The sequence below is a fragment of the Mirounga angustirostris genome, unplaced genomic scaffold (genome assembly GCF_029215605.1).
Source record: "Mirounga angustirostris isolate CCGP_5_RB_7025 unplaced genomic scaffold, mMirAng1.0.hap1 SCAF_10, whole genome shotgun sequence".
NCBI lineage: Eukaryota > Metazoa > Chordata > Mammalia > Carnivora > Phocidae > Mirounga > Mirounga angustirostris.
The window spans coordinates 66,099,885-66,124,917 of NW_026991718.1; the positions used below are offsets into that span (position 1 = coordinate 66,099,885).

At 36.8% G+C, this 25,033-nt stretch overlaps 1 protein-coding gene across 7 annotated transcripts in view; it reads left to right on the forward strand.

Moving 5' to 3' along the window:
* PSME4 (proteasome activator subunit 4) overlaps positions 1–25,033 on the forward strand; it is a 110,761-nt gene that overhangs the window by 26,971 nt on the left and 58,757 nt on the right. For all 7 annotated transcript variants that reach the window (XR_010405699.1, XR_010405700.1, XM_064572507.1 and 4 more), the window contains exons 4-10: positions 14,399–14,443; positions 15,769–15,918; positions 17,259–17,322; positions 17,860–17,934; positions 20,376–20,498; positions 22,293–22,385; positions 22,954–23,219. Coding sequence is in view for 5 of the 7 variants with exons in the window: in XM_064572507.1 (XP_064428577.1) it covers positions 14,399–14,443; positions 15,769–15,918; positions 17,259–17,322; positions 17,860–17,934; positions 20,376–20,498; positions 22,293–22,385; positions 22,954–23,219 (816 nt within the window). In the remaining 2 variants the exon portion in view is untranslated. The remainder of the gene's footprint in view (positions 1–14,398; positions 14,444–15,768; positions 15,919–17,258; positions 17,323–17,859; positions 17,935–20,375; positions 20,499–22,292; positions 22,386–22,953; positions 23,220–25,033) is intronic.

The following is a 25,033-nucleotide window of genomic DNA, read 5'->3' on the forward strand; positions in this document are numbered from 1 at the left end:
TTGTTGAAGAGACTGTCTTTTTTCCATCATATATTCTTTCCTGCTTTGTCGAAGATTAGTTGACCATAGAGTTGAGCATCCATTTCTGATTCCATTGATCTATGTGTCTGTTTTTGTGCCAGTACCATACTGTCTTGATGATGACAGCTTTGTAATAGAGCTTGAAGTCCGGAATTGTGATGCCACCAGCTTTGCTTTTCTTTTTCAACATTCCTCTGGCTCTTCGGGTTCTTCCCAGGTTCCATACAAATTTTAGGATTATTTGTTCCAGTTCTTGAAAAAAGTTGATGATATTTTGATAGGGATTGCATTGAATGTATAGATTGCTCTAGGTAGCATAGACATTTTAACAATATTTGTTCTTCCAATCCATGAGCATGGAAAGTTTTTCCATTTCTTTGTGTCTTCCTCAATATCTTTCATGGAGTGTTCTATAGTTTTCAGAGTACAGATCCTTTGCCTCTTAGGTTAGATTTATTCCTAGGTATCTTATGGTTTTGGGTGCAATTGTAAATGGGATCAACTCCTTAATTTCTCTTTTTCTGTCTCGTTGGTGTATAGAAATGCCACTGATTTTTGTGCATTGATTTTATATCCTGCCACTTTACTGAATTCATGTATGATTTCTAGCAATTTGGGGGTGGAGTCTTTTGGGTTTTCCATATAAAGTATCATGTCATCTGAGAAGAGTGAGAGTTTGACTTCTTCGCCAATTCAGATGCCTTTTATTTCTTTTTGTTGTCTGATTGCTAAGGCTAGGACTTCTAGTACTATGTTGAACAGCAGTGGTAATAGTGGTCATCCCTGGGGCGCCTGGGTGGCTCAGTCAGTTAAGCGTCTGCCTTCGGCTCAGGTCATGATCCCAGAGTCCCAGGATCGAGCCCCTTGCTGCTCAGTGGGGAGTCTGCTTCTCCCTCTGGCCCTCCCCCTCTTGTGCTCTCTCTGTCTCTCTCGCTCACTCTCTCTCAAATAAATAAATAAACTATTAAAAAACAAAAAAAAGATAGTGGACATCCCTGATGTGTTCCTGACCTTAAGGGAAAAGCTCTCAGTTTTTCCTTGAGAATGATATTCACTATGGGTTTTTCATAGATGGCTTTTATGATACTGAGGTATGTACCCTCTATCCCTACACCATGGAGTTTTAATCAAGAAAGGATGCTGTACTTTGTCAAATATTTTTTCTGCATCTATTAAGAGGATCGTATGGTGCTCGTCCTTTCTTTTATTTATCTGCTGTATCACATTGATTTACAGAGGTTGAACCACCGTTGCAGCCCAGGAATAAATCCCACTGGGTCTGGTGAATAATCCTTTTAATGTACTGTTGGATCCTATTGCCTAGTATTTTGGTGAAAATTTTTGCATGCATGTTCATCAGGGATATTGGTCTGTGATTCTCCTTTTTTTGGGTTCTTTGTTTGGTTTTGGGATCAAGGTAATGCTGGCCTCATAGAGTTTGGAGGTTTTCCTTCCATTTCTGTTTTTTGAAACAGCTTCAGAAGGATGAAGAATATGTGTTAATTCTTCTTTAAATGTTTGGTAGAATTCCCCTGGGAAGCCATCTGGCCCTGGGCTCTTGGGAGGTTTTTGATTACTGATTCAATTTCCTTGCTGCTTATGGGTCTGTTGAGGTTTTCTATTTCTTCCTGTTTCAGTTTTGATAGTTTATACATCTCTAGGAATACATCCATTTTTTCCAGATGGCCTAATTTGTTGGCATAGAGTTGCTCATAATATGTTCTTAAAATTCTTTGTATTTTTTCGGTGTTGGTAGTGATCTCTCCTCTTTCAATCCATGATTGTATTTATTTGGGTCCTTTCTCTTTTCTTTTTGATAAATCTTGCCAGGGGTTTATCAGTCTTATTAGTTCTTTCAAAAAACCAGCTCCTAGTTTCGTTGATCTGTTCTATTGTTCTTTTGGTTTCTATTTCATTGATTTCTCCTCTGATCTTTATTATTTCTTTTCTCCTGCTGGATTTAGGCTTTATTTGCTGTTCTTTCTCTAGCTCCTTTAGGTGTAAGGTTAGGTTGTGTATTTGAAACCTTTCTTGTTTCATGAGAATGGCTTGTAGTGCTATATACTTCCCTCTTAGGACTGCCTTTGTTATATCCCAAAATTGAACAGTTGTATTTTCATTTTCATTTGTTTCCATGAATTTTTTAAATTCTTCTTTAATTTCCTGGTTGACCCATTCATTCTTTAGTAGGATGCTCTTTAGCCTCCATGTTACTGAGTTCTTTCCAACTTTGCTCTTGTGATTGAGTTCCAGTTTCAAAGCACTGTGGTGCAAAAATATGCAGGGAATGATCCCAGTCTCTTGGTACTGGTTGAGACCTGATTTGTGACCCAGGATGTGATCTATTCTGGAGAATGGTCCATGTGCACTAGAGAAGAATGTGTGTGTTCTGTTGCTTTAGGATGGAATGTTCTGAATATATCTGTGAAGTCCATCTGATCCAATGTGTCATTCAAAGCCTTTGTTTCCTTGTTGATCTTCTGCTTAGATGATCTGTCCATTGCAGTGAGTGGGGTGTTAAAAGTCCCCACAGCTATTGTATTATTATTGATGTGTTTCTTTAATTTTGTTATTAATTCGTTTATATAATTTACTGCTCCTATGTTAGGGGCATAAATATTTACAGTTGTTAGATCTTATTGGATAGGCCCTTCAGTTATGATGTAGTGTCCTTCCTCATCTCTTAATACAGTCTTTCTGATACCCTGTGTCTTTTGATTGGGCCATTTAACCGATTTTTTTTAAATTAAAGATTTTATTTATTTGAGAGAGAGAGAGACAGATAATGACAGAGATAGCGAGAGAGAGCATGAGCAGGGAGGAGAGGGAAAAGCAGGCTCCCCACTGAGCAGGGAGCCTGATGCAGTGCTTGATCTCAGGACCCTGGGATCATGACCTGACTGAAGGCAGACGCTTAACTGACTGAGCCACTCAGGTGCCACCACTTAGCCCATGTACATTCAGAGTAACTATTGAAAGATATGAATTTAGTGCCGTCGTATTACCTGTAAAGTCACTGTTTCTGTATGTTGTGTCTGTTCCTTTCTGGTCTATGTTACTTTTGTGCTCTCTCTTTGCTTTTAATATTTCTTGTAGGGCTGGTTTAGTAAACGCAGATTCTTTGAGTTCCTGTTTGTCCTGGAAACTTTTTATCTCTCCTTCTATTTTGGAAGACATCCTAGCTGGATAAAGTATTCTTAGTTGTATACTTTCTCATTTAGCACCCTGAATATATGATGCTGGTCCTTTCTGGCTTGCCAGGTCTCTGTGGATAGGTATGCTGCCAGTCTAATGTTTCTACCCTTGTACGTTACGGCCCTCTCGTCCCAGAGCTGCTTTCAGGATATTCTCTTTGTCTCTGAGATTTGCAAGTTTCATTATTATATATTGGGGTGTTGACCTATTTTTACTGATTTTTGAGGGGGGGTTCTCTGTGCCTCCTGGACTTGGATGCCTGTTTCCTTCCCTAGATTAGAGAAGTTCTCAGCTATAGTTTGCTCCAGTATACCTTCTGCTCCCACCCCTTTCCTCTTCTGGCATCCCAGTTATTCTGATACTGTTTTGCTTAATGGTATCATTTACCTCTCATTCTCTCCTCGTGATCCAGTAGTTGTTTATCTCTTTTTTTTTTTTTTTAAGATTTTTAATTTTTTATTAGAGAGCGAGTACAAGTAGGGGGAGCAGCAGGTAGAGGGAGAGGGAGAAGCAGGTTCCCCACTGAGCAGGGAGCCCGATGCGGGACTCGATCCCAGGACTCTGGGATCATGACCTGAGCCGAAGGCAGACGCCCAACCATCTGAGCCACCCAGGCGCCCCATCTCTCTTTTTAATCAGCTTCTTTATTCTCCATCATTTGGTCTTCTCTATCACTAATTCTCTCTTCTGCCTCATTTATCCTAGCAGTTAGAGCCTCCATTTTTTATTGCATCTCATTAATAGCCTTTTTGATTGTGACTTCATTAGAATTTAGTTGTTTTATTTCTCCAGAAGGGGATTCGCTAGTGTCTTCTATGCTTTTTTCAAGCCCAGCTAGTATCTTTTTTTTTTTTTTTAAAGGTTTTATTTATTTACTTGACAGAGAGATAGTGAGAGTTGGAACACAAGCAGGGGGAATGGGAGAGGGAGAAGCAGGCTTCCCGCCGAGCAGGGAGCCCGATGTGGGACTCATTCCCAGGACCTTGGGATCATGACCCGAGCCGAAGGCAGACGCTTAATGACTGAGCCACCCAGGCACCCGCCCAGCTAGTATCTTTATAATCGTTATTCTGAACTCCAGTTCCACCTTCTTACTTATGTCCATACTGATTAGGTCCCTGGCAGTCAGTACTGACTCTTGTTCTCCTTTTTGAGGTGAGTTTTTCCATCTTGTCATTCTGTCCAGAGAAGAATAGATGAATGAGAGAACAAAATACTAAAATGGCAACAACGACCCCAGAGAAATATACACTAAAGAAATCAGAAGAGACGAAACTGGAAGAAAAAAAAAATTAACAGCAACAGAAGAGAATATAATCAGACAGGTGAACAGAATAGAGCAATACACTGGATCCCATGTGTATTTTATAGGTCTGTTTGTTAGAAAACTAGTTCCCAAAATTGTAAAAAAAAGGAAAACTTTATATGTACAAAAATAAAATTAAATACAATGAAAGGATAGACTGTAAGTATAAAAATGAAAAAAGAAAAAAAAAAAAGAAGGAATGTAAACAGACAGGTAAATGGAACAGTGCAATGCAGTATATCCTGAGTGTATTTGGCTGGTTTGTTAGGCAAAAAAAAATCTCAAAATTGTAAAGAAAGAAAAACTTATATATGTACAAATATAAAATTAAATACATTGAAAGGATAGAATGTAACTGTAAAGATGAAAATTAAAACAGACTTTAACAAAGCAGAGAACTACTAAAAAGAAAGAAGAAAAATATGATCAGACAAGTGAAGAGAACAGAGCCATAACTAGATTTTGGGTGTATTTTGATCTGTTAGAATAAACTGCACCCCAATATTATAAAGAAAGAAAAACATATATATGCAAAAATAAAATTAAATACAATGAAAGGATAGATTGTAACTGTAAAAATGAAAATTAATAAAGATTTTAACAAGAGTTGATAAATTGAAAAAGGAAAAAGAAAATAAAATATAAATTGAAAGACTAAAATATCATGGGGAAAAAAACATGAATTCTATATGCTATCGTCCCCTAGTGCTGGAGTTTCACAGTTCTCAACTATTGGTAAACTTGGTCTTGGCTGGATGATCTTGCTGATCTTCTGGGGGAGGGGCCTCTTGCATTGATTCTCAAGTGTATTTGCTCCAGGCGGAATTGCACTGCCCTTGCAAGGGGCCAGGCTAAGTCATCTGCTTCGTTTTGCTCTATGTGGCTTTTGTTCCCTGAAGGCTTTCAGAGCAGCTTCAGAGGATGAGAATGAACATGGCAGCCTCCCAATCTCCAGCCCCGGAGCAGAGAGTTCAGGGCCCCACTTCTCAACCCTCAGAGAAAAGCAGTCAGTCACTCCTCTCTCCCTGGTCTCAGTCCACACTCTGTGCTCCCTCAGTCTGTGACCAAGCGTTTCTATCTCAGGTACGCGACCCCGTTTGGAGTCCCAAACCCAGCAGTTCCCTGTGGTGCGCTCCCGCGCAGCTCCTCCTGGGGTAGGAGGGGGGATTTTCCCGGATCTGCCGCTTGTTGGGTCCCTGCTCAGAGAACAGTGACCTGACTGTGCTTCAGTTCACGGTTTATGGCAGCCCCAAGCCGAGAGCCCACTCCTGGGCTCACTCTCTGCAGTCGGCTTCCCCGCTCTGATGCCTGGGAGCTCTGCCATACTCAGGCACCCCTGATGTTCCTGTGACCCTGAGGATCCTGCGACCACACTGTCCCACCTGGGGTTCCGCACCCACTTCACCACCTTTCAGACTGGGATGTCCCTCACCGGAACAGACTTGTAAAAGTTCCAGTTCTGTGCTCCGCTGCTATATCACTTTCTAGTAGCTGGCTGATGGAGGTTCCCTCCCCCTGCATTTTATCTTCCCATATATCACCTCGGATTCAATTTTCCACACCTCCCACCTTGCAGAAAGTGATTGCTTTTCTATTTGTAGAGTTGCAGCTATTCTTTTCTTAGACCTCCAGTTGAGTTCACAGGTTGTTCAGAATGATTTGATAGCTGTCTAGCTGAATTCCTGGGACCAGAGGAAACTTAGATCTCCTCCTCCACCGCCATCTTGGACTCCATAAATATAAATAATGTCTAACCATAAAATGGTTCCCATAATGGGACAGTAGTTTATTATAAAACAATATGTATTTCAAACATATGGGCATCATTACACTAAAGATACAAAATGGTATTCAGATTTTGCATCTACTTATAATGAGTAAGTTTGAATCTTAAAAAGGTCAAAATACATTTTGTGTAAGAGGTACAAGAAAATAAAAGCAGTGCTATGAGTGGACATTAAAATAAAAACCGGGGCGCCTAGGTGGCTCAGTCGTTGGGCGTCTGCCTTCGGCTCAAGTCATGGTCCCAGGGTCCTGGGATTGAGCCCCACATCAGGCTCCCTGCTCCGCGGGAAGCCTGCTTCTCCCTCTCCCACTCCCCCTGCTTGTGTTCCCTCTCTCACTGTATCTCTCTCTGTCAAATAAATAAAATCTTTAAAAAAAATAAAAATTAAAAAAAATAAAATAAAAACCAGTGGGACTCCTGGGTGGCTCAGTTGGTTAAGCATCTGCCTTTGGCTCGGGTCATGATCCCAGGATCCTGGAATCGAGCCCTGCATCAGGCTCCCTGCTCAGCGGGGAGCCTGCTTCTCCCTCTGCTGCTCCTCCTGCTTGTGTGCTCTCTTTCTGACCAATAAATAAGATCTTTTAAAAAAAAATTAAATAAAACCTAGTGCTAGGCTAAAGAATAAAAGGTAAGACTTATTTAAATATGATAAAAGAGAGGGAAATACATTTAATTTTAGAGTACTAAGCTGGGGAAAAGGAAGTATGATATTCTTGCAGATAAACTGGCCTTATTTATAGTACAGTGTCACAGTAATCCTTTATGAAATGATATGGAATGGTATAATTACTTAGTGTCACAGAACATTATTTTTGAACATTATTACATGTGAAAGGAATAGAGGCAAAGGAAGAATTGGGAAAAAAAACCCAATGATATTTGAAGTCAGAATTTGTGCAGTGGACTTCTGGGGACAGTATCCATAAGATGGAAAACTAACAAGCAATGCTAAAATAAATTAGTAATGTCAGTATCTAATTTTTACAACATAAATTGTCTTTTGTGCCATACCAAGAAGAATGACAATTAACATGAAGCATTTTAACAACAAAATTACTAATGAAATTCTGTGACATTATTTTATGTCTGCTTATTGCCAGTGTAATGACAGTTGGTTCTAGACTGTAAAATAGTCTTCAGTCTTGGGGTGCTTGGGTGGCTCAGTGGTTAAGTGTCTTCGCCTTTGGCTCAGGTCATGATCTCAGGGTCGTAAGATTGAGCCCCACGTGGGTCTCCCGGCTCAGCAGGGAGTCTGCTTGAGGTTCTCTCTCCCTCTGCCCCTCCCCGCACCCCACACGCCCTTGTGTTTGATCTCTCAAATAAATGAATAAATCTTTTTTAAAAAACTGCAAAAAATACTTAACGGTAAAGCACTTCACTTTTAGGATCAAAATTTTTTCACCTGTATATAATTGTACAGTGGGACATTTGAACATCTTGCAACAATTTTTTGTTATGTGTGGCTTTTCCATGAATTGGAGGATACCTGATATACTGGGATCACTAAAGTTCCATTGAGTCCTCCCCAATAATTGTGATCATTAAAAATGCTCCATACATTTCCAAAATGTTCCCTCCATGTAGTTAACAGCCACATTGATTTGCCACTACTTACCTTGCATCCCTGCAATCTAAAGTTGTCTGCCTTGTTAATCAGTCCCTCATGTTTTCTTTCCATGCTCTTTACTTTCCTTTTTTCCCTGTTTTTAATTCTATAAGATCTGGGTCTTCAGTTTCCAAATGAGTTTTGTGTTTTCTTTCTGTATTAATACTGTCAATCAAGCTGTCCACTTAATACCTCCTTCTCTTTCCTCAAGGCTCTGAGGTGTTTCTTAAAGCAGTCTGGTGTGAGAAATTTCTTGGAAATTTCACGTTATTTTAAACATTCATATCTGTATTGGGCTTATTAAGTAATGTTTTCATAAGTAAACATTTTTCTTCTCTGTATCTCTGACTAAAATTGATGCTCCAGGAAGATGAACCATATTGGTTCAGTGGCTTGGAGTAGTCACACCCAGGGCTGTGTGCGTCCACTGGAGTATACATTGTGAAGTGCAGCTCTGTTGATGCAGACTCCTTTTTAAAAATGATAATGTGTTGTTTCAGTTTAAATGGATCACAAAGAATACTGAGGATCTGGAACCACTCTGGAACGGGCTCTTGCTTGGTGAGAGGCGGCCCTGTAGGACAAAGTTAGAAACTTAATATCTCTGTAAAAAAAAAAAAAGGAATTGTACTTAAAACATTTTTCAGGATTGTAATTCTTTATTCATTTTGTCTAATTTTCTGTAATCTTTTTACTGTTATCATCAGATATTTACCACCTTTTGAAAGGAGTACCTGTTATCTTATTTCCATTCAGGTCAGGCTATGTATAGTTATAAAAATTCATCTTTGAAGGATTATATGATTCTTTGGTTCTTGGACTTTCTTCATCACGCTTGCCTTGATTTTAAAATCAGAGAAATCTAGTAATCTTATTAGTTCTTATGCAAAAATGTTAGAGTGGGATGCCTGGGTGGCTCAGTCGGTTAAGCATCTGCCTTTGGCTCAGGTCATCATCTTAGGGTCCTGGGATTGAGCCCCATGTCGGGTTCTCTGCTCAGGGGGAAGTCTGCTTCTCCCTCCCATTCTCCCTCTCTGCTCTGTCTTTCTCAAATAAATAAATAAAATCTTTAAAAAAAGATGTTAGAGAAACCAGTTGGAGAGCCAGCCATACAGCAATACTTCTTTTAGTTTTTGTTCCTCGGAGCTCCTCTGTGTCCACTGAATTTCTAATAGGGAATCATTTTAAACATTTTACAATTTACTTTTCTACTTAAGTTTCTATTTAGTATACTAGTATAGCAAGTGTTTATAATCAAGGGATAAAGTTATGACTTCACAAACATTTAAGAAAACCCCTGAAAACCCTTCAATATGGCATGCTTTTAGAATTGGCATTTTGCTTTGAGCATTTTCATCTTAGATGTATTCTGACTCATTTTGAAACAGTTTTGTCAGCTGACTGCATGTGTTCATACTATTTTTAGAATACTATTTTTATAATCAAAAGTGAAAGGTTGCTTCATTTGTTAACTGTCTTTCAAGTCTTAAACTCACGTGCCTTATGTGTTTGTCTTTATTTGAAACTACAGCTTAGGGTGTCATGCATTTCAACATGATTTTAAAAGCTGGTTCTATTTTTTGGAGCAAGGATTATTTAACTTTCTTCTTTCCCTTCCCCTTTTTCCTTATCTTCCCTCCTCCTCTCCTCTCCTTTTTTTTCCTTCTTCTGTCTTTCTGCCTTTATGCCTCAGGGGCAAGAGACCATTTTTCACTCTTCTCTTTTTCTAGGTTCTACCAGAGAAACAAATTGTAGGGTTTTTTTATTTAATAAGAAAAAAAAAAAAAGGAAAGGAGTTAGGTAGTTTGAACTTGATAATAGCAACATTAAGAATCACTCATTGTTTACGTTGTAAAGAAGCATTTAAATGTTAGGGGCCTAGTTTTATTTCCAAAAATGATGTCCCATTCACTTAAATTGGGGTAGCATATTGCAAGTTACTAATGAAGACTGTTGCTACTAACAAGACGTAAAGGAATTGTGCATTGATCAGCTTTTACAAATGGGCATGCACAATTCATATTTGAATTGGTATGTGTATAAATTTGTTTAGTTTTGTCACTATCCATATGACTTTTATGAGTTGTTTGATGTTAAAGGTTTACATATTTGCATCATGAGCAGTTTGGACCTAGATAACTCAATTTACTTTTTTAAAAAATAATTTTTTAAGATCTATTTTTCTTTCATATATCGTTCTCTAAGGGAGTCATAGAATATTAAGCGTTTTCATTTTTCATATTAATCTGCCTTTGGAGAAACTTGATTATTTCCCTTTTCTGGTACTTGTTCTTGGTGTTATTTGTTTCTCAACTGATCTGACAAAGGACTCTGATTTGGTGTTCTTATCCCTAAAATACAGCTAAATCCTTTGTTCCCCCTTCAACACATGGAAGTGACATGTTCTTACTCTGCTGGGTGTTTCTTGACACATGGGGCTATATTTCTAAGCTTAAGTTACTATCAGCAGCTCAAGAATGATCTCTAGCTACAGAATTTAACATAATGAAATGATGGAAGTGATTTCTGTGAGGACCTGTTGAAATTTAAAATAGTTTATGGTTATTTTTTTAATAACCAGTGATTATTATTACTAAGGTGGATGAAGTGATTTTTAACATGTTATTTGAAGACCATTCTATTTGCTTTTTTAAAAATACCACTTTGACTTTTATTTGGAAATGTTGAAAATAAATAGTTGATTTTTATTAATGACTTTGGTAATGTTTCTTCCAAAAGTTGTATCTGCTATAATGATCTTTCTTTAGAAAGTGCTCTTTTTAAAGCATTTAAAAAAAATACTTAGTTCACACTGATCAGGCTGTCATCACTTTCAGCAGTTATGTATGCTCTTTTTACTTGAGTTGTCAGGATTATTACAACTTCTTAACACTAGCCATGGGGGCATACTTTTTTCTGAAAATAATTATAATGAAAAATCAATGTTAATCCTACTTCAGTGGTGAACGTATTATATTTTACTTAAACCTTTCTTATGGTAGAATTATCTTGACCCTAATTTTGTGTGAAGTGGCTGTGAAAAATGAGTACTGGCTGATTTAACTGCAATATTAGGTTTCGAAAAATTAGATATGAGGTGCATCGTGTTTGACGAACTGATGGCTATATTTGTTTAGATACAGAGAAAGCAGGTAAAACTGAGTTTTTTGGATGAAATGAAGTACATTCTCAAGAAAGAAAATATCGTATAGGCAATTACCATTAAATTATAAAGAGGTCAAGGCAGAGGTATATAGAATATGCCAGTGTTACAGTTGCCCCGTTCATTTATAAAAAAGCCAATATGATAATTATGAAGCTAAAATTTAGTTCAAGAATTGTTGAGTGAAGCTGAAAGCACTTCTGGCTATGAGCAGTCCGCACTACTTTCATCTCGAATACATCATTTGCTGTACATGTCTCTGGTTTAGAAGTGAACATTGTCCTGATAATTAGGTAAGGCCAAGGAGGTAGGAAGCATAAACCTTCAGGTTTATGTAAGTCTCCTCTCTCAGTAACTGGCGTAACTGGACGCTAAGGTTTTTGGCTTTCCTCAGGCTTCTCTGCTACTTATTTGGTAGTTGCTTATGTCATCCTACAGCGTAAGGAAATTGTGGCCCAGAGAGGAAAAGTCACACAAAGTCATTTGTTGAAACTGGGACAGGAGCTCAAGAACTGGGACAAGAACTTATTTTCTGCCCTAATAAATAGGGTGGTAATTGGGGGAAGAATTTCCTATTTTGATGTGATTTCCTAAATCATAAATTAGTAATTGTTGAGAGACAGTAGAATAAATGTGAAAGCAAAATGAGCACAAAATATTAGTTCTTAAGGATATTGAAAATGTAATTTGTTTTGGATAGTATGAAATAATAATTATAGTTAACAATTTTTATGCTTAATTCTGGGCCAGATAACTGTTTTCCTTACATTATCTCATTTAATTTTTGTAATAGCCTTTTGAGAGGTAGGTATTATTACTGTTCTATAGATGGAAAAACTGAGGCTGTAATATTGAACTGATAGTAAGTAGCAGAACTGGTAATCAAATTTCTATCTGCCTGACTCTAAGCCCAATTTGTGAACTATTGCATGATATGCTTATGGCTTTCTTTTCAACTTAACATGCTTTTTCTAAGAGGAAGTAGGGTATGAGAAAACCCATCCAAAGCTTGTTCCTTCTGTAGATCCCTTTTGATTTTTTTTTAAAGTGTTTTGAATTGTAATCACTTCAGTATTATAAATTTCCAACAATTGGGAAAGTACATAGTGATTATTCACTCCCTCTAAAAATTAGTGAAATATAGTCTAGTAGCATCTAGCCTTAACCTTTTATTTTATTTTTAAACAGAAACATTGTTCCCTTCATCTTGAGAGATTACAAGAATCACAAAAGGTCACTATACAGATATCACAGGTTAGAGAGATTGTACCCTTTTCTGGATAAAGAGCATAAATCCATTGGCACAGGCCTTATATATAAGGAGGGGTTGAAATTGACTTTATTTAGATGAACTAAAGCACATTCCCACATACCCTATTCCTCTAATGAGTGAAGTGACAGCTATCAAGTATTATAATTAACATCCTATTCTTTTGAAGAGTGAAGGGAACTGGAGAAAGCAGGTAGCTATGCAGCCTTTTGACTGCTTTCTAGAATCATTTTTGACATTATATGAAAGTTTGTTGGTGGAATAGAAAAGTTACCAGTGAAAACAGCAGGTTTTCTGTGTTGTACTCTGAAACGGGTTACCACAGAAACAGTAAAATAAATGTAAAGTTAACATGAAGACAAACTTTAGGAACTGATAGAATTACAGATCTTCTGCTTATTTCCTTGGACACAAAGTTTGCCATTTTAGAATTATCTTTTTTTAAATCTGCATTTAAGTTGATCTGTTATTTAGTTTGGAACTAGATGGTTCTTTAAACCTTGTCTATAATTTGTTTCTAAATGGGGTTCTTTGGTCCAAATGAAAAGAAGATCCAAAGATCTGTGCTCTTTGTTGCTCTGATAGAAAATGTTTATTGTGTATTGTAAATTAATAAATATAAATATGCATAAGTATATATGAACACATAACCTTTTAAAAGTGCTTTGGAAATGCCCAGAAGTAAAAATCATAGTTGTGATCTTCAGAGAGTTTAAATGTAGTTAGAGAGAAGTTTACTCCTTTTTTAACCAGGCAAACTTAGATGTTCTCTAAACTAATTGTTTCTCAATTGCTTAGCTTTTTTATGAGAGAAGATAGAATCTCTTCCTGATAACAGAGAAAATGTTCCATGTCTCTCTGGCCATATGTTCGTCTTTTTTATTTTAGAATTATCTCATGTGTTGTAGCCTGGTTTCCTCTTCAGTTAATTTTTTTCTGACTAGTTTTGAAATTAAAGAGGATTTCTACAGCTTCTAGTAATGAAATCATAGTTTTCTCTCTCAGTTGTATAATTGGTTACTTGTGCTGAGTTTGGTTTGTGTTATTCCTTGGAATTTCTTTACAGATTAGTTCTTAAGCTTTCAGAGAAGTTGGATAGACCTCTGGACTTAACAATTTCAAGAAGCTTAATGAGAAAGTGTCAGGTGGAAGCATGCCTGAAAGTTACCCCTTTCCCTCATAGTTTTTTTCTTGAGATTTGGGGACTTATTTTATTTACTTGTATACATCATGCTGTAAGTAGCCACACATTTATTTTAAAATTCCATTCCAAAATTACCTTGTGCCCTTTGTTTTATTTGCATTTTACCTCTTTGACTATGGTCTAATTAATTTAAATATTCCATTCTGGCCGTGAATGTTTAAACCAGTACACATTGGCCTTTTCATTTAGACAAACATTTATTTAAATCCACATACAAATACTTATGTTGTTTTTTTAAATTCACTTGAACCACCTACAAAGTTGGAAAATAAGTTACAGCTTTTTAATGTTACTCAACTAACTTTTTAAGTAGCTGGTCAAAAAGATGGCTGTTCCTATTTTTGGTAATTGGTGCTGGCGGTAAAGTAACCTTGTAGGGTTATAGAACTCTCAACCATTGGTTACAGAAAACTAGTTTCTGGCAGTTGCTGATATAAGCACACCAGATTTTTTCTGCTGTTTGTGTTTCGATGTAAAAGCACTTTAATAAAAATAAAAATTAGTATTTGAAGTTTTAAGCCACTGAGCATACTTCTTGATGTGCTGTTAAGTGTGGTCATTGCTGCCTACTTTGTAAAGATTGAAAATGACTTGTCCTTTTCCCAGTTTTCTTCCCTTTAGATTACAACAGAGAATGAGCAAATCCAGAGCAAAGGAAAGAGTAGATGACAGAGTTTAGGTAGTTAATCCTTATAGTTCTGTTGGTATGAAAGAGACGGATTAGTTATTGCATGTACACACATAATTTTTAGGTGTATGAGCATTTTTTAGAGATATTTATTGACTGGATTAGGTGTGTTCTCAAAATACACAAACCTAATTTATCAAATGGCTTTTCCCCCCCTAGTTCTGTAGAAAATGTTCTCAAAACACTCGTGAAAAGCTGCCGACCGTAAGTAGCTTCTCAATTTATAAAACCTCTTTTATTTCTGTGGGCTTTTCCCCGTCCCTAGTATGCTTTGAAGAGGAAATTAAAGGTATAAAACGTTTCTAACATTGTGATGTTAGTCACTGGGCACAATATATCATTTCCAACTCCTGAACTGAATTATTTAGATTTCATTTATAAATTTAGAAATTTTTAAGTGGTGTGGGTGTCAGTTACCTATTATAAAGTAAGAATGCCATAATTTATGTATAATTGTCTTTATTTGAAAGATTTTCCTAGAGTATCATTACTCAGATCAAAAATATTTTCCAAAATGAGTATCGTAGGTATTACATTAAAATGTGAGTAATAATAAGAAGGTGTTCAGACATTTTTTTTGAAATATGTTCTCTTTCAGTAGAATATACAGAAATATTCCATATTCTGATGTTTAAAGATGAATATGGGTTGAATTTCATTTTAATCAGTTGAAGTCCAGTTCTGTGGACTTGAGGCCCCTGACTAGCTCAGTCGGTAGAGAATGGACTCTTGATCTTGAGGTTAGGAGTTTGAGCCCCATGTTGGGCGTAGAGCTTAATAAAATGAAATGAAATAAAATAAAATAAATAAAAACCCAATTCTATGGACTTGACAATTATTAGGCTGTTCTAAGACTGCTTATCCTGCTATGTATGGATGCAGTGAGTTCTTTTGAATGGAAATCCCTATTTTATCATATTCTTATGAGTTAAAGTTATAAATGGTTTTATAAATCACGTATTTGTTGCTGACCTACTATATTCTCAGTCTTGGGCAAATAATATTTTTTCATGGACTCGTAGAATGTTAGCACCTGTAGGAAGACCGTCTAGTCTAGTCCACTCTTGTATACAAGAGAGCTCTGTGGTACACTGAGAATAAATGGTTGGTCCAAACATGCCTAGGCTAATGTTCTCTTTTTCATTTCACTGATTATCCATTTCTTATATAGACTGGATTCTCTGTGACTAGATTTTTTTCCTATTGCTATTACATAGTACACAGGGAGGGAAAAAAATAAAACAACCATGTATAAATTTGTAGGTTATTTAAGTGACTTTGTATTTTATGAGTTTATCAGCTTTATAGCATTTTCTAAGTCCTTTAGACGAGAAAAAAATTTACCTTTAAGTGTGACAAGGTATTTATTTTAGAGTTGCAATAATGTGTTTAAGTTAACTTGGCATTTGTAGTGTATGTTGTACCTTATGAAATCCATTTCCCACCTCCCCTTTTTTTGTTGGTCAGATGTTGATGTTGTAGAGCTTTTAGCCAATAATCAGGTAAATGAATACCTTCTTTTTTATTAGATACTTTCCAGCAGATGCCACAGCTGAGATGCTAGAAGAATGGCGGCCTTTAATGTGCCCTTTTGATGTAACAATGCAAAAGGCCATCACTTATTTTGAAATATTTCTTCCTACCTCCCTTCCTCCACAACTTCATCATAAAGGTTTTAAGTAAGTATATACATATCTTGACAAATTATAGAATAGAGCAAGAAATGGAGATATATAAGCCAACTCGTAAAGCAATAATAAGTAAACAAAAATTTACTAACTCAACCATTGTGTTGATTATACTTGAAGTGTGTGGAGGCTGAAACAGTTAAGCATAAGATTGTAAATGAGGAGAGACTAATGCTTATACATCAAGCCAAATACGATATGAGGGCTTTACAGGGTGCCTAGCTGGCTCAATTGGTGGAGCATGTGATTCTTTATCTTGGGCTTGTGAGTTTGAGCCCCATGTTGGGTGTAGAGATTACTTAAAAGGAAAAGTAAAGATAAGGGCTTTAATTTAAGAAATCAAGAGAGAAAGAATAAAAAATGCAAAAAAGTAGAAAATATCAGTAAGTAGGCAGTGATAAGAAATGTTAAATTGTGTGGAGTTTAGGGGAAGGAAAAGTGTTTTCCTAAAACTTGGTTTTATTCATCACTTGTAGTTTTTCTTAGGTCTTTTTTTTATAATTCTTATTCTCTACTCATTCTAGTCTTTGCACTGTTTTTTTTTTTTTTTTTTTAAGATTTTTTATTTATTCATTTATTTGAGAGAGAGAGAGCACATGAGAGGGGGGAAGGTCAGAGGGAGAAGCAGACTCCCTGCCGAGCAGGGAGCCCGATGCGGGACTCGATCCCGGGACTCCAGGATCATGACCTGAGCCGAAGGCAGTCGCTCAACCAACTGAGCCACCCAGGCGCCCGTCTTTGCACTGTTTTTAAGAACTGTTTTCTCTAGATGACTCTATATAACAGATCCTAAAATGAAAAATATTTAGGGGAACCTGGGTGGCTCAGTTGGTTAAGCGTCTTGACTCTTGATTTCTGCTCAGGTCATGATCTTAGGGTCGTGAGATTGAGCCCTGTGTTGGGTTCCACCCTGGGTATGGAGCCTGCTTATTAGATTCTCTCTCCCTCTGCCCCTCCTCCCCCATGCTCTCTCTCTTAAAAAAAAAGAAAAGAAAAGAAAGTAGGACTTCTTCTTAAAGACACAAAAAGTGCTAGGACCATGACCTGAGCAGAAACTAAGAATCGGGCGCTTAACCAGCTGAGGCACCCAGGCGCCCCTAACAATGAAGTAGAGGTTTGATGAGATGACTCTTTAGGATAAATATATTGCAAGGGAAATATTCAGACAGAAGCAGTCATTTGTTCCGTTAAGTTTGTAACATTCAGTATTATTTTTTCTAGGTTGTGTAGTTATCAGTAAGAATAATAGATTAAAAAATACAAAGGATACCTGGCTTTGAACCACTTTCTATAAATCACTTGCTATTCATAACAACATTTTTCTTCTTCAGACTTTGGTTTGATGAATTAATTGGCCTTTGGGTTTCAGTGCAAAATCTCCCACAGTGGGAGGGGGTGAGTATCATACCTATTTTTTCCTTCTTTGCTATTAGATCATTTGATAAATAACGTCAGTTCCTTAGAATTGGCTATTAGCAATGTTGTAATTTTTTAAAAAAAATTTTGTTTGCTGTTTCTAACAGAAATAGACACTTCTTTTGGTTTTATCAGTATCTAGAAGCAAATGCATGTATTATGAAATGCATGAAATGTAAGACTGTTATTGTTTCCTATTGGACCTTCACTAGCATGTTGCTAGACATATAGTAGATGTTTTCTATGTGCTTATTAGATTAAAATTTCTTCTCTTTGCATTGTGGATGATGCTTTTGTCATTTCCCTTTTAATAAGCATTTCAACTGCATTTGATTTTAAATGGATGACAAGAATCAGAACTTAAATTTGGAGATTTTAAAAAAATGAGTCATAAACTATGTATTAAGTTGTGCTAATGATGACAGCTGAGAACCAGAAATGGATAGGGGGTGTGACTGTGACACTTAATAACAAGTGTATTTACTTAACTGTCTTTCTTTTTTTGTTTACTTTCAGCAACTAGTAAATCTCTTTGCTCGATTGGCTACAGATAATATAGGGTACATAGACTGGGATCCATATGTACCAAAGGTAATTAAGAACTTTTGAGCATACAACATACAGTAGCACTGATAGCACTTTTTATGTCTTTAAGAAGTGTGTTTTGGGGCGCCTGGGTGGCTCAGTCGTTAAGCGTCTGCCTTCGGCTCAGGTCATGATCCCAGGGTCCTGGGATCGAGTTCCGCATCGGGCTCCCTGCTTGGCGGGAAGCCTGCTTCTCCCTCTCCCACTCTCCCTGCTTGTGTTCCTGCTCTCGCTGTCTCTCTCTCTGTCAGATAAATAAATAAAATCTTTAAAAAAAAAAAAAAAAGAAGTGTGTTTTGTATGCTAATTCCTAAAATATTTCTTGATCACTAGTAAAAACATACAATTTACCAGGATAGATCATTTATTTTCAAAAACTAATTGGATCATACCAAGGTAATCATAAATGTGTGATTTTTGTCTTGCCTATGTAGGACATGAAATAGAAGTTTCAGAGTGAGTAATTTAGAAAGTACTAAGTGTATTATTCAGGGTATCTTACATTCATACCTTCCAGCAAATTTTGGGTATTGTATTTGATTGCTATTCTAGAGTGTTCTCCACTTTTTAGATCGCATTTTCCTAGAGTAAATAAAGCTAGAGTGTCTCCAGGTTCAGTGATCTTAACATTGCATCTTCCATATTGTTTCACCTGAAGTGGGCTCAGGAGAGGTGGCATGGGGCATCCAGGTGATTCTGATGCACACGCTGACAGTAGAGCAGGGCTGGGGAACAGCAGCAGACATACTCTGTTTACCTTTGCTTGCACCGTCTGGTAGAAATGAAGGAGGAAAAGTGATTTTCTCCCACTGTTGGGGTCCCTGTTACTAATGACAGATTTTAAATATAAATTTAATTATATTAAAATGTTTAGGGGTGCCTGGGTGGCTCAGTCGGTTAAGTGGCTGCCTTCGGTTCAGGTCATAATCCCAGCGTCCTGGGATCAAGTCCCACTTTGGGCTCCCTGCTCGGCAGAGAGCCTGCTTCTCCCTCTCCCTCTGCTGCTCCTTTGCCTACTTGTGTTCTCTCCCTCTCTCCCCTGCTCATATTCCCTCTCTTTCTCTCTTTCTGTCTCTGTGTCAAATAGATAAATAAAATCTTTTAAAATAAATAAAAAATAAATTATTAGGGGCGCCTGCGTGGCTCAATCAGTTTAGCATCTGCCTTCGACTCAGGTCATGATCCCAGGGTCCTGGGATCGAATCCCTATGGTGGGCTCCCTGCTCAGGGGGGAGCCTGCTTCTCCATCTCCCTCTACCTGCTGCTCCCCCTGCCTGTGCGCTTTTGCTCTCTCACTCTCTCTCCCTCTCTAATAAATAAGTAAAATCTTTTAAAGAGAAATTTTAAAAAATAAAATGCAATTTAAAAAATTATTTATTTATTTATTCATTTGACAGAGAGAGAGAGAGAGAGGGAGGGAATATGAGCAGGGGAGAGAGGCAGAGGGAGAGGAAGAAGCAGACTCCTTGCTGAGCCAGGAGCCCGATAACGGGGCCCGATCCCAGGACCCTGAGATCATGCCCTGAGCTGAAGGTAGACACTTAACCATCTGAGCCGCTCAGGCGCCCCTAAAATGCAATTATTAAATGAGAGATGAAAATGCAAATTCCTGGGGGGAAAATCGATAGAATTTTGAAAGGGAAAGTAATCCACTAGAAGATAGGTATTTGCATTTTGTATATTCTTAGCATGGAATGAGAGCGTAGGAAAAATAATTTCATATGCATTTAGAGAGATAGGAGTCAAAATATTTCATGTTTAACTGTATTATCTACATTTTGCCTTTTTATGTTTAAACTATCTCATTTGTTTATGGGTACATGGGTACAGAGTACGTGGATACAGCTGCTTCTTATCCACCCCTTTGTGACCTCACTGTCATTTGAAAGAAAGTAAATAGGGGCTGAGCCTGGCTGGCTCAGTCATTAGAGCATGGAGCTCTCGATACCAGGGTCGTGATTTTGAGCCCCATGTTGGGTGTAGATATTACTTAAATAAACTTTTAAAAAATGAAATAAGGGTGCCTGGGTGGCTCAGTCGGTTGGGCGTCTGCCTTCGGCTCAGGTCATGATCCCAGGGTCTTGGGATCGAGTCCCGCATCGGGCTCCCTGCTCAGCGGGGAGCCTGCTTCTCCCTCTGCCACTGCTCCTTTTGCTCACTCTCATGCGCGTGCATGCTCTCTCTGTCTCACATAAATAAATGAAATCTTAATAAAATAAATAAATGAAATATAAATAAAAATAAAAATTTTTAAAAAGAATCTATTTCTATGTAATTTTTATGGAATAAAGCAGTGTATAAAGCTACCAAGTAGTATGTAATTTTGCTTAAAACCTGATCCAGTGAGAATATATCCAATAACAATAATATATATAACACTTCAGTTATTTAAAAAGTTACTTGATACTTACAAATATTTATTCTTAATTCTTTTTTTCTTTTTAAAGATATTTACGAGAATTCTGAGAAGCTTGAACCTCCCAGTGGGAAGCAGTCAAGTGTTAGTCCCAAGATTTTTAACAAATGCTTATGATATAGGACATGCTGTGATATGGATCACCGCTATGATGGTTTGTAACACATTAGTTCATCTAAATTTTGTGTTAACCATACAAAAATTCTGTATAATCACATTAGGCTATATTAGTATCTTAGTTGGTCATCTGATTCTTGGATATTTTCTGATGTAGTAAGCTAATGTTTATCAGACCCAGAATGTAGAAAAACAACCATTTCTCTAGCCAATAGTTCTTAATAATGGAGTCAAAGTTTAGAGTTTTGAGAGATTCAGAATGTCTAACAGTCTTAATAGGTCAAGAACCAGACTCACAAATGTGAAAGGTCAAATTGATAATGATAAATGTGGAATTAGAACTCAGGGTTTTGCATATGCCTGGTATGAATGCATTCAGTGTCGAAGATTACACTGAACACAAAGCTTACTAAACAAATGAAGTAATCTTAATGAAGGGAGAAATATGGAGGATTACTTAACTGACATCCCTGAAGGAAAGTAAAAATACATCCACATGCTTGGATTTCATTGTCAACTTGCAAATAGGAATATAAGAATAATTTTACACTATAATTTTCTGGATTGTCATTTATATTGCTTCTACTGCTGTCTCTTTTTTAAATTATTATTCTGTTTGATATTTTCTCCCAGGTTTTGTTGTTTGGCTGGTTGTTTCTGTGGAAAATGCAGGATGGTTGTGCGAAGTTTAACTCTTAAATTTTATTTTTAGATTTTAAAGAGTAATTCATTCTCCCCATTTTTGCTATTTCGTTATTAAGCAGGGAGAATCACATTTTCTTTCTAATACTCCATAAGAGCAAAAACATTTGGATGTTTACTATCTTACATAAGCAATGAGTTGGAATTCATTTTTTAGAAGCCACAGAATTACATTGTGATTAATATCAGCTTATTTTAGTTAATGTTGCTGTTCTTTCTCACACAGTTTTTCCCATTGACAGATTTATTTTGTGTTAAATGTGAATAATGAATATAATAAATAAAAATGCTAATTACTATGTTAAAATATTGACATTTTTGTTGATTTTTTGCTATGGAATTATGATCTCTTTAGTAGTTGACCTAGTCTCAGTGGGGAACATGTACATGGATTTCATTTCAGTGCGAAGACATGTTCTTATGTAACTCAACAGTCTACCTTATGTCTCTGCTTTTTCTTAGAAGATCATCCTGAGAGATGGAAGGTTTTAAAACCAAATTGTAGTTCTTTATCTTCAGGGCTGTTGATAAGATGAATGCTAAATTTTTTCCTCATTTTCCCCCCCACGTTGTATTGTTGTTTGGTGTATTTGTTTTGGTAATAGATTAAGAAAAAAATATTTTTCTTTTGAGTCAAAATGTGGTCAAATATAGCAGGTTTAATCATTTGAAACATTTGGGAGTAAAAATAAAATATTTGAATGTATTTATGTACATCTCACTTCTTCATTTCCTGCAATAAGAAATTCACTTCTTGAATCCTTTTAGGAATGCTTTTTATGCCTGATGTTACCACTCTTGGTTATTTTAAAACAGTCTTAGTGACAAAAATTATTTCACTGCAAAAGAGTAAAATATGCTGATACCCTAAATTGAAAGATCTCTTTTCAGTTATCTAATTTGGTTTCAGTAAGTTTCCCTTATTTTTTGTAGAGTGTTTTAAATGGAAGATTGTAGGAAGTTCACTGGGAAATTTGTTTTTGACTCTTATGTAGGGATAGAATTGGTTTTTGTCAGCAAAATGGATGTGTACCACGTTAGAGAGGTGTATGTAGGCTTGGGCCTATTGATTCCTTCAATTTTCCAGTGTACAGTGGGTACTGATATTTTTGTTTTTTTATTTGTATAGGGTGGACCAAGTAAACTAGTGCAAAAACATTTGGCTGGTTTGTTTAACAGCATCACATCTTTTTACCATCCCTCAAATAATGGGCGCTGGCTGGTGAGTATATTCATTTTTCATTTTAGGGTTTGGAAATTTTTAAAGATATGGTCACACATATCTTTAAAAAATGGTTACATATTGCCTATTGTGTAAAACCTATAATACATTTTCTGTTCTTCATATAAATTTGGCTATATGTAGGTGATTAAGTTCAAATTAAGTTTCTGTGTTCATAGAACATAAAAATAAATGAAGATAATATTGTTCGTCCAATAACTGGTGACAAAATGTCACATTCTGGCAACAGAAAGGATTGTCAGTTGTGGTTTTTATTCCTTGGGATTTTTTTTGGGGGGGGGCGGTTTCCACATTGCCTAGCTAAAATGGTTTTTCATGTAATGGAAGATTCATCTGGTGCTAGAAATTAAAACTGACATTTGTAACACATTATCAGTAATTTAATTGATAATGGCATTTTATTCTATCTAGTTATGCCATGCAGGTCTTTGTAATAGATTGTAAGAGCTGTTATTTTAAGAATCTTTATTTGGAGGGTAGAAAGGAACCATAAATATCTGTGTAGGAAATAGAATCTACCTTGGACTTTTTGCTTCTGTGTCCCCAGAACAAATTAATGAAACTACTTCAGCGGTTGCCAAATAGTGTTGTTAGAAGATTGCATCGTGAAAGATACAAGAAGCCTTCTTGGTTAACTCCTGTGCCTGATAGCCATAAGCTTACTGATCAAGATGTTACAGACTTTGTACGATGCATTATTCAACCTGTCCTCTTGGCTATGTTTAGCAAAACTGGTAGTTTAGAAGCAGCCCAGGCTCTGCAGAATCTTGCACTCATGAGACCTGAGTTAGTAATACCCCCTGTACTTGAAAGGTAAGTGGAGCTTTACATGTTTGGTTGAAGCCTCAGCTGTGGCTACAGCTGTTCTGATTATCTCTTCCCTCTACTCTTCTGTTGTGCTTGGTTTTCTTTTGTGGCTTCTGTTTTGCCTTCTCCATGCTTGTTCCTGTTCCTGTAGGAGAAGCAAGGCATTTTAACCTAACGATTGGTAACTTGATAAAGGTTTACTGGAGAGAAAAGAAAATTGACACGAGATGGATAAAATATTTTTGGATTATTGGCACATTTTTGCTCATAAATTAAGGGGCGCCTGGTGGGCTCAGTTGGTGGAGCATGTGACTGAATCTCGGGGTTGTGAGTTTGAGCCCCATGTGGGGTGTAAAGATTACTTAAAAATAAGATCTTACAAAAATTAATTAATAAACTAATTAATTAAGCTGCTTTTACATCAAAGTGTGTCACTAAATACTGAGAAGTGATTTTGGATTTCTTTTATTTCTTAAAATCAGTGATACAGAAGAAAATTTGACTATTATTTTAATATATGCATAATCTTATGTGTATTATTTCCACAGTATAGATTTTATTGCATTCATTTTGTTTCATATGTTGAAATAGTAACAAAAATAGTTTTCCCTTTCCCTAGTTACTGTCACAATATAGGCCTTCTGTGCTTATATAATAATATTACTTAAGCTTTCTGTTAATTTCTCTGCTGCCTGAAGTTGAGCTTTATGATTTCTCTCAATGTCATACTGAAAAATAGAAGAAAAATGTTAGTTTTTAGGGCCCAGAAGGGTCTAACAGTTTGAGTTCCATAAAACAGATTTGTCCAAGATCCTAGTGACAGAATGCAAGTGACTGCCTGTTTTCTGACTTAAAATTGAAATAGGATAATTGGGCACATTTGCTTGGAGATGGATATCCTGTTAAAGGTCTTGACCAAAATGGGGCTCCATTATTTATAAATTTGAGTTGCTTACAATATCTTGCCCTGTCCTCATTGCCATAAGTATTCAAGTTAAGTTGTACCTCATTTTCCAAACCTATCCCTTTCTGTGTGCACTTTGTGGGCACGGAAACTTCCAGCACAGATAACTTCATTAGGAAATGAAATGGGGAAGTTAGGCATTTTCTACTGGAACCTCCAGTGTTCTTTGCTCTTTGGCCTCCTTGTGGTAGCAGAAGCTAACAGTTCAGTGGCAGGTCCCTTGATGTTTCCTGTTGAGGAGAGACTTGCCTCTAGGGAGGGACTTCAGCTTCTTGCATAGTTAAAATTTTGAAGATTGGAGTGTTTTGGTATTTCTTGGCTTTCCCTTTGTTTTGCCTTATTTTAATGTTTTCTAGCTGATGAATTATGAATAGTGAGATACATTTTGAGTAGAAAGAACAAAGCTTACAAATACAAGTAAATGATGAATCAGTGAACTCTTATCTCTGAAACTAGTAATACATATGTTAATTAATTGAATTTAAATAAAGTTAAATTAAAATAAATACAAGTAAAATTATCCATCATATTTTTCTTGAGTTTTCAATTTCTGGACAAATTTAATAGCATATTGAGTGATACATGCTTAGCCAAGAGAAATATTTTGAAGGTTTTTTTCTTCTATAAAAGCAAAAGTCCTTTGGGGCACCAGGGTGACTTAGTTAAGAGTCTGACTCAGGTCATGATCTCAGGGTCGTGAGATCAAGCCCTGCCTTGGGCTTCATGCTTGGTGGGGAGCCTGCTTAAGATTCTCACTCTCTCTCTCTTTTTCTCTCTCTCTCTCTGTCTTTCTCTCCCTCCTCCCGCCCCCTCCTTGCCTCCCCTTCTACCCCTTCCCTGTGCGTATGTGCTCTCT